This window comes from Venturia canescens, chromosome 9, assembly GCF_019457755.1.
Source record: "Venturia canescens isolate UGA chromosome 9, ASM1945775v1, whole genome shotgun sequence".
NCBI lineage: Eukaryota > Metazoa > Arthropoda > Insecta > Hymenoptera > Ichneumonidae > Venturia > Venturia canescens.
This window is the reverse complement of record NC_057429.1, coordinates 15,904,648-15,919,967: the sequence shown is the minus strand read 5'-3', so window position 1 is coordinate 15,919,967 and position 15,320 is coordinate 15,904,648. Positions and strand designations below refer to the sequence as shown.

General features: G+C 36.6%; 2 protein-coding genes across 2 annotated transcripts in view; one reads left to right on the top strand and one right to left on the bottom strand.

Annotated features, from left to right (window-relative positions):
- Window positions 1-89: 89 nt before the first annotated feature.
- On the top strand, window positions 90-7,091 carry LOC122416607 (odorant receptor 46a-like). The gene is made up of 5 exons (XM_043429675.1): window positions 90-451; window positions 5,481-5,858; window positions 6,368-6,572; window positions 6,651-6,806; window positions 7,038-7,091. The coding sequence occupies exons 1-5, from the start codon at window positions 90-92 to the stop codon at window positions 7,089-7,091; spliced, it is 1,155 nt and encodes a 384-aa protein (XP_043285610.1).
- The window catches only part of LOC122416472 (LIM and SH3 domain protein F42H10.3), a 29,053-nt gene continuing 20,643 nt past the window's right edge, over window positions 6,911-15,320 (bottom strand). The window contains exons 3-6 of the mRNA XM_043429465.1: window positions 13,545-13,816; window positions 12,370-12,597; window positions 11,131-11,270; window positions 6,911-10,334 (exon numbers count right to left, since the gene is read on the bottom strand). Of these exons, the coding sequence (XP_043285400.1) occupies window positions 10,155-10,334; window positions 11,131-11,270; window positions 12,370-12,597; window positions 13,545-13,816 (820 nt within the window). The 3' untranslated portion in view covers window positions 6,911-10,154. The remainder of the gene's footprint in view (window positions 10,335-11,130; window positions 11,271-12,369; window positions 12,598-13,544; window positions 13,817-15,320) is intronic.

Below are 15,320 nucleotides of genomic sequence, written 5' to 3'. Positions count from 1 at the left end.
ATTACTTCTTGGACATTCGTAGGCGCTCCGTGGTTGCGAATCGCGCTGTAAAATTGGCTCTGCGTTTAAACGTTGTTAGACTCCGCACGATGCTTTTGATACACTCTTGGAGCTTTAACATGCTACAATTGTGGGGTTTGTCACGACCCCGACATTGGGTCAGCGGGTGGAAGAAACACTCTTACAACATGCTCACGATCATTTCAATATTTTGCGTTTGGGCTTTCACTCTCACGGGTTTCATGCAAATAATCATGTCGCCCAGCTTCGAAGAGGCGGCCGAAAACAGCTTCGTCGCTCTCACCATGTTCGGAGTGTCCTGCAAAATGGCTAATTGGATCCTCAGATCCGACGACATCAGCAGTGTCGTCGATATTCTCAATAACGACGTGTGCCGCCCTCAAGGAAACGAGGAATTGGCCATACAAATGAAATTCGACAAACTTAGCAGGTGAGCTACAAACATTCATTAATCAAAAGTAATTCGTAACACATGGTAATTTTTTATGCGATGAGAACTCGATGAAAATTGATGTGTGATGCCAAACCGATTTATCGGTACACCCTGTATATCGATATATTATCGTGCAAGCGTGAATGAAATTTTGCTATGTACCAAAGTAAATTTTCAAACATTTCGAGGGATCGGCGATACTTGTATTCGAGCTAGGGTATTATTTTTTTTTTTGAAAACTGTTTTAAATTAATTCTGAGATCGTAATAAACGAGTAGAATTTTTTTTTTTTTTTTTTTTATAAGACCGAAAAGTGTATAAAAAAATATTTTTTGTTTATGATTTTGAATTTACGCGCGGAAACGCTGGTCGCTATGCTGTTTCGGTTGGTGACGTCACTCCGTTGGTCAACGATACGAGTGCGAAAAGAGCAAGTAACAAAATTTGTGAAAATAATGACTTATAATTTATATGACTGGTGTCTTGTGCCCGAATGCAATAATACAAGTGTAAGAACGCCACAAAAATTGGGGATTCATCGCCACCATCAACGTTATTTATCGTTGGTAGATTTGGACTTTCTGCTTCCACGAAACCGTCCTCCATGATACTATTTTAATAAAATAAATGATGAAAGCCCACGAACGTGATGACAACTTTTGTAAAATTTTAAATTAACACAGAGCGCACGATCAAAATCTTTACTATGCTCAACTGTAAAATAAGTAATTTGGAAATTTTAATTTGGACACGAGAATTACAACGTTTTTGGTAAATCCTCCAAAATGGAGGATAGAGAACCCTGATACTATGGCGGCATAGTAATTCTTACTATTTTTTTTCTCTCCGTGTTGGACGATCGCCACAAACTCATCGCAATCCAAGGACAATTATCTCAATTTTCATTATTATTTTATACATTTTGGTGTTCTTCGCGGTATTTTGTGTTCAATAAAACAAATGTCAATATTTTGTGTCAACGATCCTCGTGGTCTTATTTTTGCGGTAAGCAACTTTGGTCTTAATTCATTTGGTGCTGAAACGTTGATCCGATTAGTTCAAATCGGAGAACAGATTTCGGATTTTTCAATCTTCAAATGGCATTTTTAACGTTGAAGCAAAAAAAACATTAATGCGATTGAGAAAAAAGTTTCTGCTTGTATTTATAGGGGAGATCGGAAAAAAAGAGGGACTTTAAGAAATATTGTACTTTCCAGAGGTTTTAAAAGCTTCGTAAAGTCATTATTCATAATTTGTAGAAAAAAAAATTCGGAAAAAACTGCAAATCCCTCAAAAATGTGTGCATTTTCTTATTCCCTTCACAACAATTTCAAGTCATTAATAAAGTATTGATGAACACCTTACAATATCGTTTTTAAGGTAGTTCATGCACGAAACGACTTTCTTAAAAATCTTGAAATTTACACAGATTTTAAATGGGTAGTCGACTGAACACACATCAAATTTTAAAGGGTTCGTCTTGTTGGTTATTGAGACAAACGTGTTCAAATATGAAAAAAAAATAACTATGCGTAAATATCTTACTAGTAATACAGACATATTACGTTGAAGATTTAACGAAATTGGTAATGAGCACTCGTATAACCTCATATTTGCTTCTGTCTTTTTATTAATACTTTTTTCTTGATTCATTTTCCGTTATGTTTCCCCTTTGCGCTCTCCAATGAGATTTTTGACATAAAAAACTATAGTATTTTCGCCAGGGACGAATGAAATCCGTCAGTGATAGATCCCCGTCAATAAATAGCTTATAACTTCATTCGCCAAAAAACAAGTTGGAAAAATTTATTTACAATTTCGAATTAATATGCCTGACATTAATTTCGAGTGATAGTATCTTTAATTAGGAAGTAAAAATCGACCGAACTTAGACATCCATGAAAGACGATCCTTCAGGCATGATCTACCTTAAACAGAAACGAGGTAGCTAACGAAATATTGTTTTCAGTCCACTTCATCGCACTTTGACTACTTTTTTTGACGTATAATCGAGAAATGCGTCGCGTTTTTAAACAAATTTACCCTGTCTGTTTAAAAACAGTTTTTTGACGGTAAAACTCTCGAATTGAGCGTAAGCCACAATTCCATAGAAACGTCCATTCGATTGATTTTTCAAATTTTTTTCTCCATCGTTCTGCCGCAATTTCGTGGAAGAACAACTTAATACATTGTCGTTCGTTTTCAGCTCTTAAAACTTTCGTACTCGTTGTACAATTTGTTGCAAACATCGACGTGAACACCTCGAAAGACGAGGCATCTGCGCACGAGGATAAACTTCGGAGGGTAGAATAGATTAGAGGCGATCATCGCGACGTAGAGAAATAGCAAAACGCAGCTGAGAAAACGAACTCGAGTTCATCTTGGAAAACACTCTACTGAGGACTGGCTTGCGAGACTTTTTTAAATCAACCAAGAAAACTGTACTCATTTTACTGCCATTGCTCACATTGTATTAAGCATTCTGCCAAATAAGCAGATCCAGCGACTGACACTTCAACAACAAAAAAAGCAGGAAAAAAGTATTTGATTTTTAATCTCTCATTCAATTGTTTCCTCGGTGCACTCATAATCCACTTTCAATTGTTTCTAAAACATCGGTAAATTGGGTGAACGCCGCACTCGGGAAATCGTACCTCGGCTGTCTGACCAAAACTCGGTCTGCACCACTGTTACCTCAAACGTTGCTTTTGCACTTTAATCTGGAAGAGCATTGTCGACTGATCAAAATCTAGCGTGTGTCGAGAGTATGATTGAAAAAATATAACTTTTCTTTTGATTTTGTGAAGGAAGTTGTTGGATAGGAATTAGAGGAAAATGGAGATGAAATGAGAATGCTTCACCGAAGAAAGTCAACACTCGAGTGCTGAGCTCAAAACCGTGCGCGGAGAACGAATAGCTCGATACGCTTTTTCTGCAATCGTAAATATCCAGGGGAAGGAAATTGACAAAGATAATGTTCGACTGAATTATTGAACGGGTGTCGTCAACGTAATTGTAGAATGCACTATTTTTTTCCAAGAGCGTACAATGTCCCTGCGGAGGGTGCATTCGTAATTGAGCTAATTGAACATCGCAAAAAAGTATAACTGCGCACCTGAGCTCGCCTCGCAGAAAATAATGAAGACGTTGGAGAATGAAAAATGCTCGGACGTATTCGTCGCTGTAGTCCAGGGGAAAAGCCTTTTTTCGTATCAATATTTAATCGGTTAATTACACAGACGACGCAAACGCACTTGCGGAAGAAATTTTCCACCCTCTCTCATGTTTCGTGTCTTCACATTCGTTCAGTCATTGAACTTTGGACTGTTATTAGAGGAGACAGTTCACAAAGTAACATCGGGACTTCGTACAGTTGAGAATTTTCTTGGTCAAGCTTCCGCAATCATTTTTCATTCCTGTTTTTCACCCAATCCTTTCTCGATCATGACGACGATTGTATTACCGTGGAACTTTGGGATATTACAATTTTGTGGGGTTTGGCGGCCACGTCAATGGTCCAGCGGCTGGAGAAAATACTTTTACAACGCTTACACAGTCTTTTCCATATTTACAATTTACACGTTCACGCTCACGGGATTAATACAAATTTCCATGTCCGACAACCTCGACGATGCAGCCAGCAACAGCTTCATGGCACTCACCATGTTTGGAGTATGCTACAAAATGGCTAATTGGGTTTCAAATCACGACAAAATCGATATTCTTGTCGATTTATTAAACAACGAAATGTGTCGTCCTCGTGGAGATGAAGAAGTTGCGATACAAATGAAATTTGACAAGATTAGCAAGTGAGTTGGAAAAAAACAACGTAATTCATAGCTGCCTGTCGTTGCATCGTTACAATGTTAAATAATCTTGGTGCTCCAAACAAATGGCAGGCAATGATCGGTACAATATTTCATCCGCGAATGATCAAACGACGAACTTTTCGGAACAAGTTCGGAAAGGCAGGGTGTCGACTCTACATCGTGCCACCTCTCCGGAGCATTTTCATCGTTGAAACTCTCGAAGAGTAGCAACTCGACTTTTCCTGGACTGTTGTATGTGCTCGTATTTTGTGTCTTTGTTATACTTGACGAAAATCTTTGAAGCGGCAATAAAAATAGCATGATTTCGAAAAAAGTAACTGCCATGTTTTATGAAAAATCTGACAGTTTCGCTGGAAAAGTGGCAAGAATGAAAATCTACCATCGAGTCGATTGACTGTGAATAACTTTCGAGAGAGCAGATTTATCACAAAATGACAAGAGATCTTTTTTATAGTGGTCGATTCCCTACAAAAACCTGCCATGAGAGCTATTGTACATTGGAGCATTCGTGAGTCACAAAATTCAAAAGTCACCAGGGATTATTCAAATGGGTAACAGAAAATCGCGATGTACGATGCCTGAACAAATTTTGAAAGGGCTGACACAGGAATTCATGACACTGGAAATATTTAAGACTTTGGGGAAAAAAACATTTTTCTTGACACGCCCTGATAAACATATACCAAGAATATTAAGATGAATGTTTAAAAAGCTAATAAGTTACGAAGTTGGAGTACTTATCGACAAATAATGAAGAATTATTACTTCAAAAGACTATCGAGAAATTGCCATGAATGTTTGCTCGTATAATTATTAAATGACGAAATCATAAAAGAAATGATTCTATCAAAAATTCGACGATAAACTGGAGAGCCGAAAGATTTGAGAGGCTTCAAAGATTTTCGTCAATGAGCGGTTCTGTGCGTACGGTACAGTCAACGAAAAATACGAGCACATATAACAGTCGAGGAAATGTCGAGTTGCTACGCTTGGAGAGTTTCAAGGATGGAGAGATGAGACGATGTCGAGTAGCCCGATGCAGAGTTGACGACCTGTCGTTCGGAAAACATGATGAAATTGTAAACATTGACAATTTGATAATTGAAAAAATGAAAAATGAAAATCTCCAACGAATTTATCAGACGAGGCTTCGAAATTTTTTGCAATTCAAATGAAAAGAGTGAATTTTTTGAAAGGAACAATACTATGTTTTTCGGCGGCCTGACGGAAGGAGCTGTGATCGCGGTGACGATAGGTTCATTTTTGGAAAACGTTTCACAGCGAACTCTGCCATTTCCGGCATGGTTGCCTTTCGATTATACGAGCAAATGGGGTTTTTGGATTGCGTTTTTGCATCAGATTGTCGCACACGGAATCGGAGCTACTATCGGTGGTATCCACGACGCACTTTTTCATGGTTTGATGATTCAAGTTTGTGCTAAACTGAATATACTCAAATACCGACTTCGCTCAATACCCCAAATGATAGAACATAAGAAATCACGAGAGAGTATCGCGATTAGCGAAAGGGAAGAAATCCGAACGTGTGTGCGACAGCACCAAGAAATACACAAGTAAATTCCCATCACCGCTATAAAGTATCCATTACTATGACATAATAAACCTTTTTCGAAAATCGGTAAAATATCTGCCTGGTAAAAACTAGACGAAAAAATGTAAACTTTTGAAAATTTGAGGGTAATTATTTTCGAAACTTTTTCAAAACAGTACACTAAAACGCACTGAGATTCGTCAATCAATTTTCTATACCTCTGAATCGTTATGCTGGCAAAATTTGTGTCTCATGACAAAATTCTATGAACATAGATTTCTATGGATGTCAATTAAGAAACAAAAAAAGCTTCTGCAATATTACCAAACTGTAAAAAAGTTTCGAAGTTACTGCATAAAGGACGGAGTTTTCTATCAATCCCCATACTAACACGCGTATTAAAGTGTAATCTTTAATTCCCGATATTTCGAATATGAAAGTAATTTCGCAAGTTTCCTCAAAATTGAAAAAAATGCTTTGAGCGCTACGTTAATATGATAAAATAAATAATTTTATCAAATATTTTTTAAGATTTGTAAAACGTTCGAACGAAGTCTTCAGTATTGTTATGTTTATACAATTTTCTGTGAGTGCTTTCGTCATATGTATGAGTACGTATATGCTCTCGAAAATGACTATGCACAGCGCTGGATTTACATTTCTTATCGTCTACGTCAGCTGTATGATCGTACAAATATTTCTCTTGTGTTGGTACGGCAACGAGGTCATAACGGAGGTGAGCGAGTTTTTCGATATCCCGAAACTGCGCTTCTCGCCTAAATTATTTAACGATTAATAGAATACGTGATCGCAGAGTATGGACGTGAGTAACGCGATCTACGACATGGATTGGAACTCTTTGGGATCGAGCACGAAAAAAGACTTGCGTTTGATGATGACACGAACGAATTATCGGCTTCAGTATACCAGTGGCCACGTTATTGTTCTGTCTCTCGATTCTTACAACAGAGTAGTTAAACATTTATATTTATACATTTTCCAAAAACGTGTTGCGCGACGAAAAGAATTTTGCGAAAAGATGAATATAATTATTTCAAACATTCTTATCCATTATTTTGCTTTCGCTGGAACGCTTCTTTTTATTCGTTAAAAAGTTGATTTTTTTCTTCATTTTTCCAATGAATGTTCAATATTTCTGCAAAACAGAAGCACCTCTACAAATCATCACCTTTTTTTGCAGTTGATGAAACTGACTTACTCGATGTACAATTTGCTGCAACAAACATCGTCGTAAACTCGTATAAACGTAAACGACAATCTGCACATACGACGAGTGCATAATCATATTCTTTTCGATTGAACATTAAAGAGGAACGTTGAAACTCTTAAAATATTTATACAAGAATTACGTCAACGAGGAATTTCGATTTCGAGGAAACGAAAATAAAAAAAACTGTCGTAAATGAACCGTTTTCTCAACGGGTTTCTTTGTCTGAACGATTCAAAGAACATTAGCTGGAAAAATCTCGTTCAGAGCTTATACAAAGATTTTTTAAAATATTTTAGCGTCGAGCAGCTGTCACGTTTCATCGCGGAATCGTCGGGGGAACTTGAAAAGCAAAAGTGTTGTCAATTATCTTATAAAACTTGTCGAATCGAAGTAGAAATAAACTCGTGGATATTGTTTTTTTTTTTTTTTTTTTTTTTACATAACATACATATTTATTCATTATGATTCGTGTATCATAATATAAAATTATCTTTCTAAACACAACGCTAACATATATTTCTGTATGTTCCAAATTTCTAACCGTAAATCTTTCGGTACCTTGGTGAACCATTTTGTTAAATTATACAGGATGACAAAAAATAGTCTGCAGTTAAGACATGCTTGTGGGAGGGAAAAATGAGTGAATTTCTTCTCGCTTGACTGCAAACAACCATCAACGGATGTCTTAAATTTTATCATATTGCGGGAGTGAACGATTGTGATTTCGAAAGAAGCTTAAGAGAAAGAGAAACGACCTTTTTTCGAGATTCTTTCGATACTGATTGATCAATTATCGTAATTGGGAAGTGTCGATTTTTTTTCCTAACTTTTATCCACTTCTACATTATGCTGATGGCCATTACTTGGCAGAGCGGACGAAGAACAAATTTCGTTCAGCTCTGAGACACTTGGACGATTTCCTTTTTTCATAAATTGTTCATTGTAATAAAACTTAGAATACTAGAAATAAATTGCTCGGTTAATTGTCGTTAGTCGATTGAAGTCAGTAATTATTCGATCCCAATCGTTAATTATAAATGCTCGATCACCTTCGTATTTTCTTTCTATCAAATGGTTTTTCATACTTTATTTACTTTTAAGTTAATAGTGGGCAAGTAGAGCGAAATTCAAGGTTGTTTCAGCGACGTTCATTGTAGTTATTTTTCTTCTATCTTCTTCAAAGATCTTATTATTCCGTTAAACTACAATTAAAGTACGAAATTTACGTTGGAGATTCGTGGAACAAGCCACGAACAATAATTAAGGCACATCGGGTTTCTCTCGTTTGCATAACATCTTTTTTCAATCTTCCTTTTTAGAAAATAAAAATTACTACTAAAAATCAGAGTCGAAGTAAGAAAAATGATGTTTTTTTTATTTTCCTTTACATTCTCGTAATGAAACTTTTCGACATTGCATTGTTCTCCAAAAAAAAACTCGAATTTTGACGAAATTCGAAAATATTCAATTTTTTACTAAATTTTCAATTTCAATTTTTCATTCAGTATCATCTTAACGAGCTCGAAGACTCGAATCTTCAATGTTACGAAGCCATGCGAATTGTTCCAGTACCGACAAAACCGTACGCAAATAAATAATTTAAAACAAAAATTCACATTGAATTGTATACTTGGAAAAAAAATGATGTATTCATCTCTAGAGCGCAAACGTTGGGCCGTGGTTAACGAAATTAAAATATTAAAAAACGTTCTTTTCTTTCGACTCGACGATGTCTTCGCCATACACTTCGAAAGATGAATATCTGATAAATTTTTTCAGTTTTCCGCGTAGAATAGGCAACCCAAATCGGGACTGAGGGGCACCGAAAACGACTTTGAAGTAGAAGAGTATCCGTTGGCTCATTAATCGAATCAGTTTTTCTTAGTTCGACATCGATTTGGCCAGGAAGAATTACTTTGTAATGAACTAACTGTATACAAATTCTCTCCATACTCATTTTGTGTACATAGCGTATAAAATATACGTAGATTTTTCCTATATTTCGTTTGATCGTTTCTTTTTTTTCAATCTTTTTTCTTTTCTACTACATAAGCTCGAATATATTTTTAGCGGAACGAGGTAAAAGGCGCGTTCATCTCTAATGTGTCTCTACAACATTAGAAGGAACGCTAAGTTGGTATGTATTCTGTGGAATCGTCTTGACAATTCTCGTCTCACAGGAAAAAAATCTATTTTCATTGAATGATCGCTTTTGTACTGATCGAACATGAGAGACGAAAAATTGTTCGAAGACACACGGAATTATTGCGAGTGATCTGGACTTGCGAGCTTGATTCAATCGATTCGCAATCTTTCTCGATCTCAGATTCCGTCAAGCTCGCCAGTTACCAGTACGGAACTATATCACGGAATGGAAAATACTGCGATTCGTGAGAAAAAAAAACGAATTCGCGTAGTTTCTAAGTCTCTCGTAATTATTTTTCTGTCTTTTCCCTTTTAATGACAACGCAAATGGAAAAAAATCGTGATTGGCTCGGGAATAATGATCATGAAAGAACATCCATTCGGTCAATGAAATCAAGTTTTCCACATTACTTTTCCGTGGAAAATACAGGGTAAGCCTCTTTTCTTTTTCTTCGAAAGAGAACATTTTTCAGCCTATTTTTGCCAGTCTTGTCCGGGCTGGCATATTTCCCTTGTGATCGGTTTGACCGTGGCAGAAAATTTCAATTTTGAAAGTTGGAGGTGCGTCAACCGACCAATCCATTGCCTTAACGGTGAACTTGATATTGTCCCAATTTGTTTATTTCGAAAAATAAAGAAAGCAAAATTTTCTGTTGAATTTGGCTAGTTACGTAGTATTCTTCAACTCAGCTGTAGCGTAAAAAAGAAAGTATCATCATTGTTTCCACGTTTATAATAACTTGAGGGTAACCATCCTACGAGACACGAGAAAATGCCACGAATCGAGTCGAGTACTTGTTTTTAAATTCTTCGCGTTGTTGTCGTCGCTATTGAGAGAACGAGAGGAAAAATCTCGCGCCAAGTACGAGATGTTCGCGTGTCGCGAGCGTTTAACACGTGAGGAAAATGTCGCAGGATAATTCATGTTCTTCTTAAGATGCTTTAGATCTGAGCAGGCTCGACGTAATTCGCTGGTAACATTCCGTGACGTCCTGTGCGTTGTACCAGACCCGTCATCCAACCCTCGTCAATCGCTGTACAATTTACGATAAGATCGCCATCACAAAAGCTCACTTCGTCAGAGTCCTGAGCCTCGTAATCGTACATCGCCCGATACACTCGCTGTATGAACGACGAACCAAAACAAAAATATAAAAAATCATAACTAATAAAATATAAAACGGACGAAAACAATAAAGGAATAACTGAGGAAAAAATGCGCTCGTCAAGAGAATTTAGCAATTGAATATTTTAAACGCTACTTGATGAATCGATTAATGAGAAAACGAACAAAAATAGTTGAAAATTTGAAAATATTCACTTCTGCTATTTTTCGACTGACCGAACTTGATTAGCCATTTCATACTGTGATGGCATTATTTCTACAAAATAAATTCAAATAACTAACACTTTTTTATTTTTATATTTATTTTGCTATGAAAAAGAGGATTTTACGTTTCACAAAGGATTCAGGGGAAAGCATCGGAAAATGTCGACTCAAGCTATATAAATTCCTTTACTTTGTGAGCATTGCCAACAACTCTGAGCGAGGAAAAGGAATCGTGTGGATGTAAAATCATACAAAATCGAAAACAACAACAATTAAAAACAAAAAATCGAGAAACATCAATGAAAGAAATGAAAAACGAATAAAATCGTGGAGTATGAATAAAAATCGAGGAAACTAGAAAAAAAAACAAAAGAAAGTAAAGAAACTTCAATTGAAATAAAAGATAACATTAATTTTAGTTCATTTCAGATCCGTGTTAATCTTTCAATATATTTGTTTGTAATTCGCATGTATTTTTGACCCAACGAATTGAAAGGCCGAAGAAACTAAAAAATTAGACGACGTTAACGTCAACGGAGTTACGCCTGTTGACCAGCCTGAACTGTGATCCAACGAGAAAAATCTTACCAGATTATTCGCTGGTGGTGGAGGCGGTTGATGCTGAGGTACGTGATTGTTGTTCGTGGCAGGTGTCAACGAGCCGTAATACTCGTTAACCGGATCTATGTCGGCAACTGATCCGATCTTTCTCGTGGGTGGATTCGTCACTGCGGACATTCAGTCAAAAATCATAAAAAATCTCATTTGCTGAACAATCGTTCGCGAAATGACGAGGTGTTATGGATGAGTAAACATTTTCCACTTGAAATTTTTTTGGTGACAAAAACCCGCACCGTTCCCGAAGCAACAGTTGAAAAAGGAGGGAAACGTGAACCACCGTCGATGCAGAGGAAAAACTTTAATGTTGATGCTGACATCACAAAATTAAGGCCCAAACACCAGACTGGCTCGATTTGTAAGTTTTTTTTTCAACATTTTCTTTATCTTTTCATATCTCCGGAACAAGCAGATGTAAAACGATAAAATGGTGATGAAAAATTCATTTTTGGCAGTTATAAATTCGAAAAATAGTTCACAATAATGATTTTTCTGTAGGAATTGTTGATTAGAAATTCAAGAAAAAAAAACAAGTTCATTAAAATGTGCAGTTTCGTAAATTCTTTTTCAAGAAATTCAAATGAAAAATCAAATAAAACTCCGCGCTCAAGCCCCACGTTAAATCATTTAAATCCCAAAAATATCGATATTTTTCCCTACAGTGTCGCCGTCACCCATCAATGTGTTTGTCCAGGTGTCTACGAAGCGGGTCCAGCCTCGTTGGTGGCGAAGGAATCGGAGCTCAGTTTACGAGTACGCGTGACTGGCTCTTTCTTAAGCGGTCAAAACGACTGAATTTACAAAATGTACAGAAGCGCAAAAAGAAGAATGTGGTCGACTATTTTTTATCTTTTTTTTTTAAACGAGCTTATTCAACATGGGTGCGCGTGAACGACACTCGAAAGTATTTCTTCAGTCCGTTTGCTGGCTAACGATCAACAAAATCACCGATTCAATCGTTTCGTTACAATATTTTCAAATTTAAAACAACAAATTTATAATTAGAAGACAGAAAGGGACGAATTTTTATTTTTTTTTATTGACAAGGTGAACGTTTTTTTCTTTTGTCCACGAGTCTCAAAAAAATGAAAAATTTGAAATTTACAAACATTCCAATCGGACAATTCAATCGCCTTTCTCAAGCAGGACAACTATTTCGGCTCAACGTGGCGGATTTTTCTCTTGTTTTTTGGAAAATTGTATTCTTACCTGCACCCTTGTCACTCGTGTAAATAACGGTCGTGGCCGCCTGCCTAGCGGAATAAGGACTCGGTCTTGCCTCGGTAAGGGGATCGTAATCAGCGATTCTACCGGGTGCTCTCTGTATCGCTGCCGGTGTCGTCACCGGCAACGGACTCGCCGTTCTCGCTGGGACGAGATTCGCGTTTACACTCGTAGCCGTCGGTGCAATCGTACCGTCCGTGTACTCTACGTACTCTAAGCAACACAAAGCAACACAAAGCTCGACGTGTGCGTCTCAAATGCATCGAATAGCGATGGGATTTCATTACAACGATATAATTATAACCAAAATAAAATTAAATGTGAAAGGAATTTTCGGGTTTTCTGAACCATAATAATTACTAAAAACAATACGATTTTCGAAAAATACTTTTTCAAAAAAATTCGTTGATTTTTTCTGTTTTTTCGCGACTACCGAACTCTCGATATCGACCCAATTGACGATTTCACATTCAGAGCTAATATTTGAGAGTTTAAGGTATTCCTTTCGCATGAGCGTTTTTTCTGGTGGCGCAAATTCAGGCACTCGAAACTTCTCAGATTAAGCATTCGATAACCCTTTATTTTTATCGTCGCTATGGATTCCTTACGTTATTTAATATATGAATTATTGAATAGAAATTTGGTCATGGTGGAATAAGTTTCACGATTTTTGAAATTTTTACTCTTCATTAAGTGTTCGTTAACCTGACCTGAAATTTCGCAAATCTATTCGCAAAAGTCAGTTGTTTGTAGAATATTCGAGTTCGTGAAAGGAATACCTTAATGGGTTGAAAAATTACTCGATTTTTGGAGATATTTTTGAAAATTCTTGTATTTTCAAAGGTGCAAATGCGTTTGGTGAACAAAAAAAAGGGAAAGACCAATGGCTTATTTCCTAAAGGAAATTGGCACGTTAACGTGTTACACAAAATGGTTATCAACGGTTTCGTGTTATTTTTACGCACATTTTGACATATGTAACGAAAAATGTGTGTTTTACGAGTGCGTGAAAAAGGTCAACAGGTTTTTACATACTGGCGAATCGGAAGCTCTAAGCAGTTATTTATTCAATTTGATACACAACATAAATGAAAAGTGAAAAGGGTCTGTAAGTTTGAAAAAATGTTGAAAAATAAGAGCACAATAATCGAGTGTCTTACCGATCTGTTCGCCGTTTTCTCCTGTCATCGTTCTTTTCTGTTCCATTATCGCTTTTTTCTGCAGCTCACCGTGATAAGCTACGTTCGATATAATCTTGCTGTTTTGCTTGATCCTAAGTGTTTCGGGATCGTCAGCAACTTGAGTGAATTTACCCTTCGCCTTCTCGAATTCGGCGTGATACTTAACGTTAGACTGGATCTTCGTGTTTTCGGCAATGCGCTTGAGTTCCGGTGTCTCAGCCATTGTCGTTGCCTTTGCCTTTGGTATGTGCCTGCGAAAAGAGTCACTTTATTTAATATATTTTCGTTATCGTGTCCAACGTTTTCTTAATTCGATTTCAACTGAATAATGATCGAATTATGTTTCAATTTATTTTGGAAGAGAAAACAATTTTGACCTGCACATTCTCAAGGAAACATTTTATCGATGAAAATTACAAAATTACAAAGATATTATGAACATCAATTTTTCTATTACTCTAGAAATACACTTAAATTTCAAAAATTAAGGTGGATCATGCCCGTGGGATCGTATTTTAAGGGTGTCCGAATTGGGTCGATTTTTAATTCCCAATTAAAAATATTATCACTCTAAATTAATGTCAGAGTTATTTATTCGAAATGGTAAATAAATTTTTACATCTTATTTTTTGACGAATGAAATTACAAGGCTTTGAATTTCATTCGTTATGAATGAAACGCAACGGGAAATCGATCGAGAAAAAAGAGTTAATAAAAAGACAGAAGGCCATGACAGGATTGGCCCAAGCCAAGAAGAAACAAAATGCCGAAATAAGCAAATGTATGACACCGAAGTTCGCAACGTTGGAGTCCAACGAAATGATCTGAAAAAACTTTCCAACAATTCCAGTAATTCTCCAATTTAGTTACCTGCGTAATTCGCAATTCGTAGTTTTTCATTCTACACTGTAATGATTCGTGAAATAAAAAATTGGTGAATTACAAATGTTATTTTCGTTGGACTCCAACGTTGCAAACTTCAGCGTCGTGCAAGTGTGAACTTACGAGTGCTCGTTACCAATTTCATGACGCTGAAGTTTCCAACGTTGGAGTCCAACGAAATGGTCTAAAAAAACTCTCAAATAATTCCAGTAAATCTCCAATCTTGTTCCCTGCCGAGTTTCCAATTCGTCATTTTTCAAGCCACATCAATAATTCGTGAAATAAAAAAATAATGAATTATAAATCTTTTTTTCGTTCACTTCGTTCAAGTCCAACGTTGCAAACTTCAGCGTCGTACCAATTTCGTTCAATCTTCAACGTAATATGTCTGTATTACCAGTAAGACAATCGTCTCGAATTTTTTCCCAGACCTTCATTATGCACTTCATTATTATTGTGTACTTTTTCATAAGCTTCGTAAGAAGCGTTCATTCGTTCTATGGAAGTCTTTCTCAAGAAAATCGTTCCGTACATGAACTACCTTAATGAAAAATTTATTATATCGGTCGTGAATCATCGCGGAATCCTTTTTATGGCGTTTTCCTTCCGAAAATCCTCAAGAACGAGCTATAAATTACACATTTCTGTAAAAGTACTGGAGAAAATATTCGAAAACTAAAAATTTCTGATTCCCGTGATTTCCGTCAGTTATACCAAAAGTTCGATTCGCCTGCACCGACCAAACATGCTGATTGGAAGAATTGAGAAAAAATCCTGTTCGGTGACCGCGATCAAAATACCTCAAAGCAAAATAATTATCATCTGAAAACTCAATATATTTTCGTCGTGCAGGAACTCGGGCCTCGTGGAATT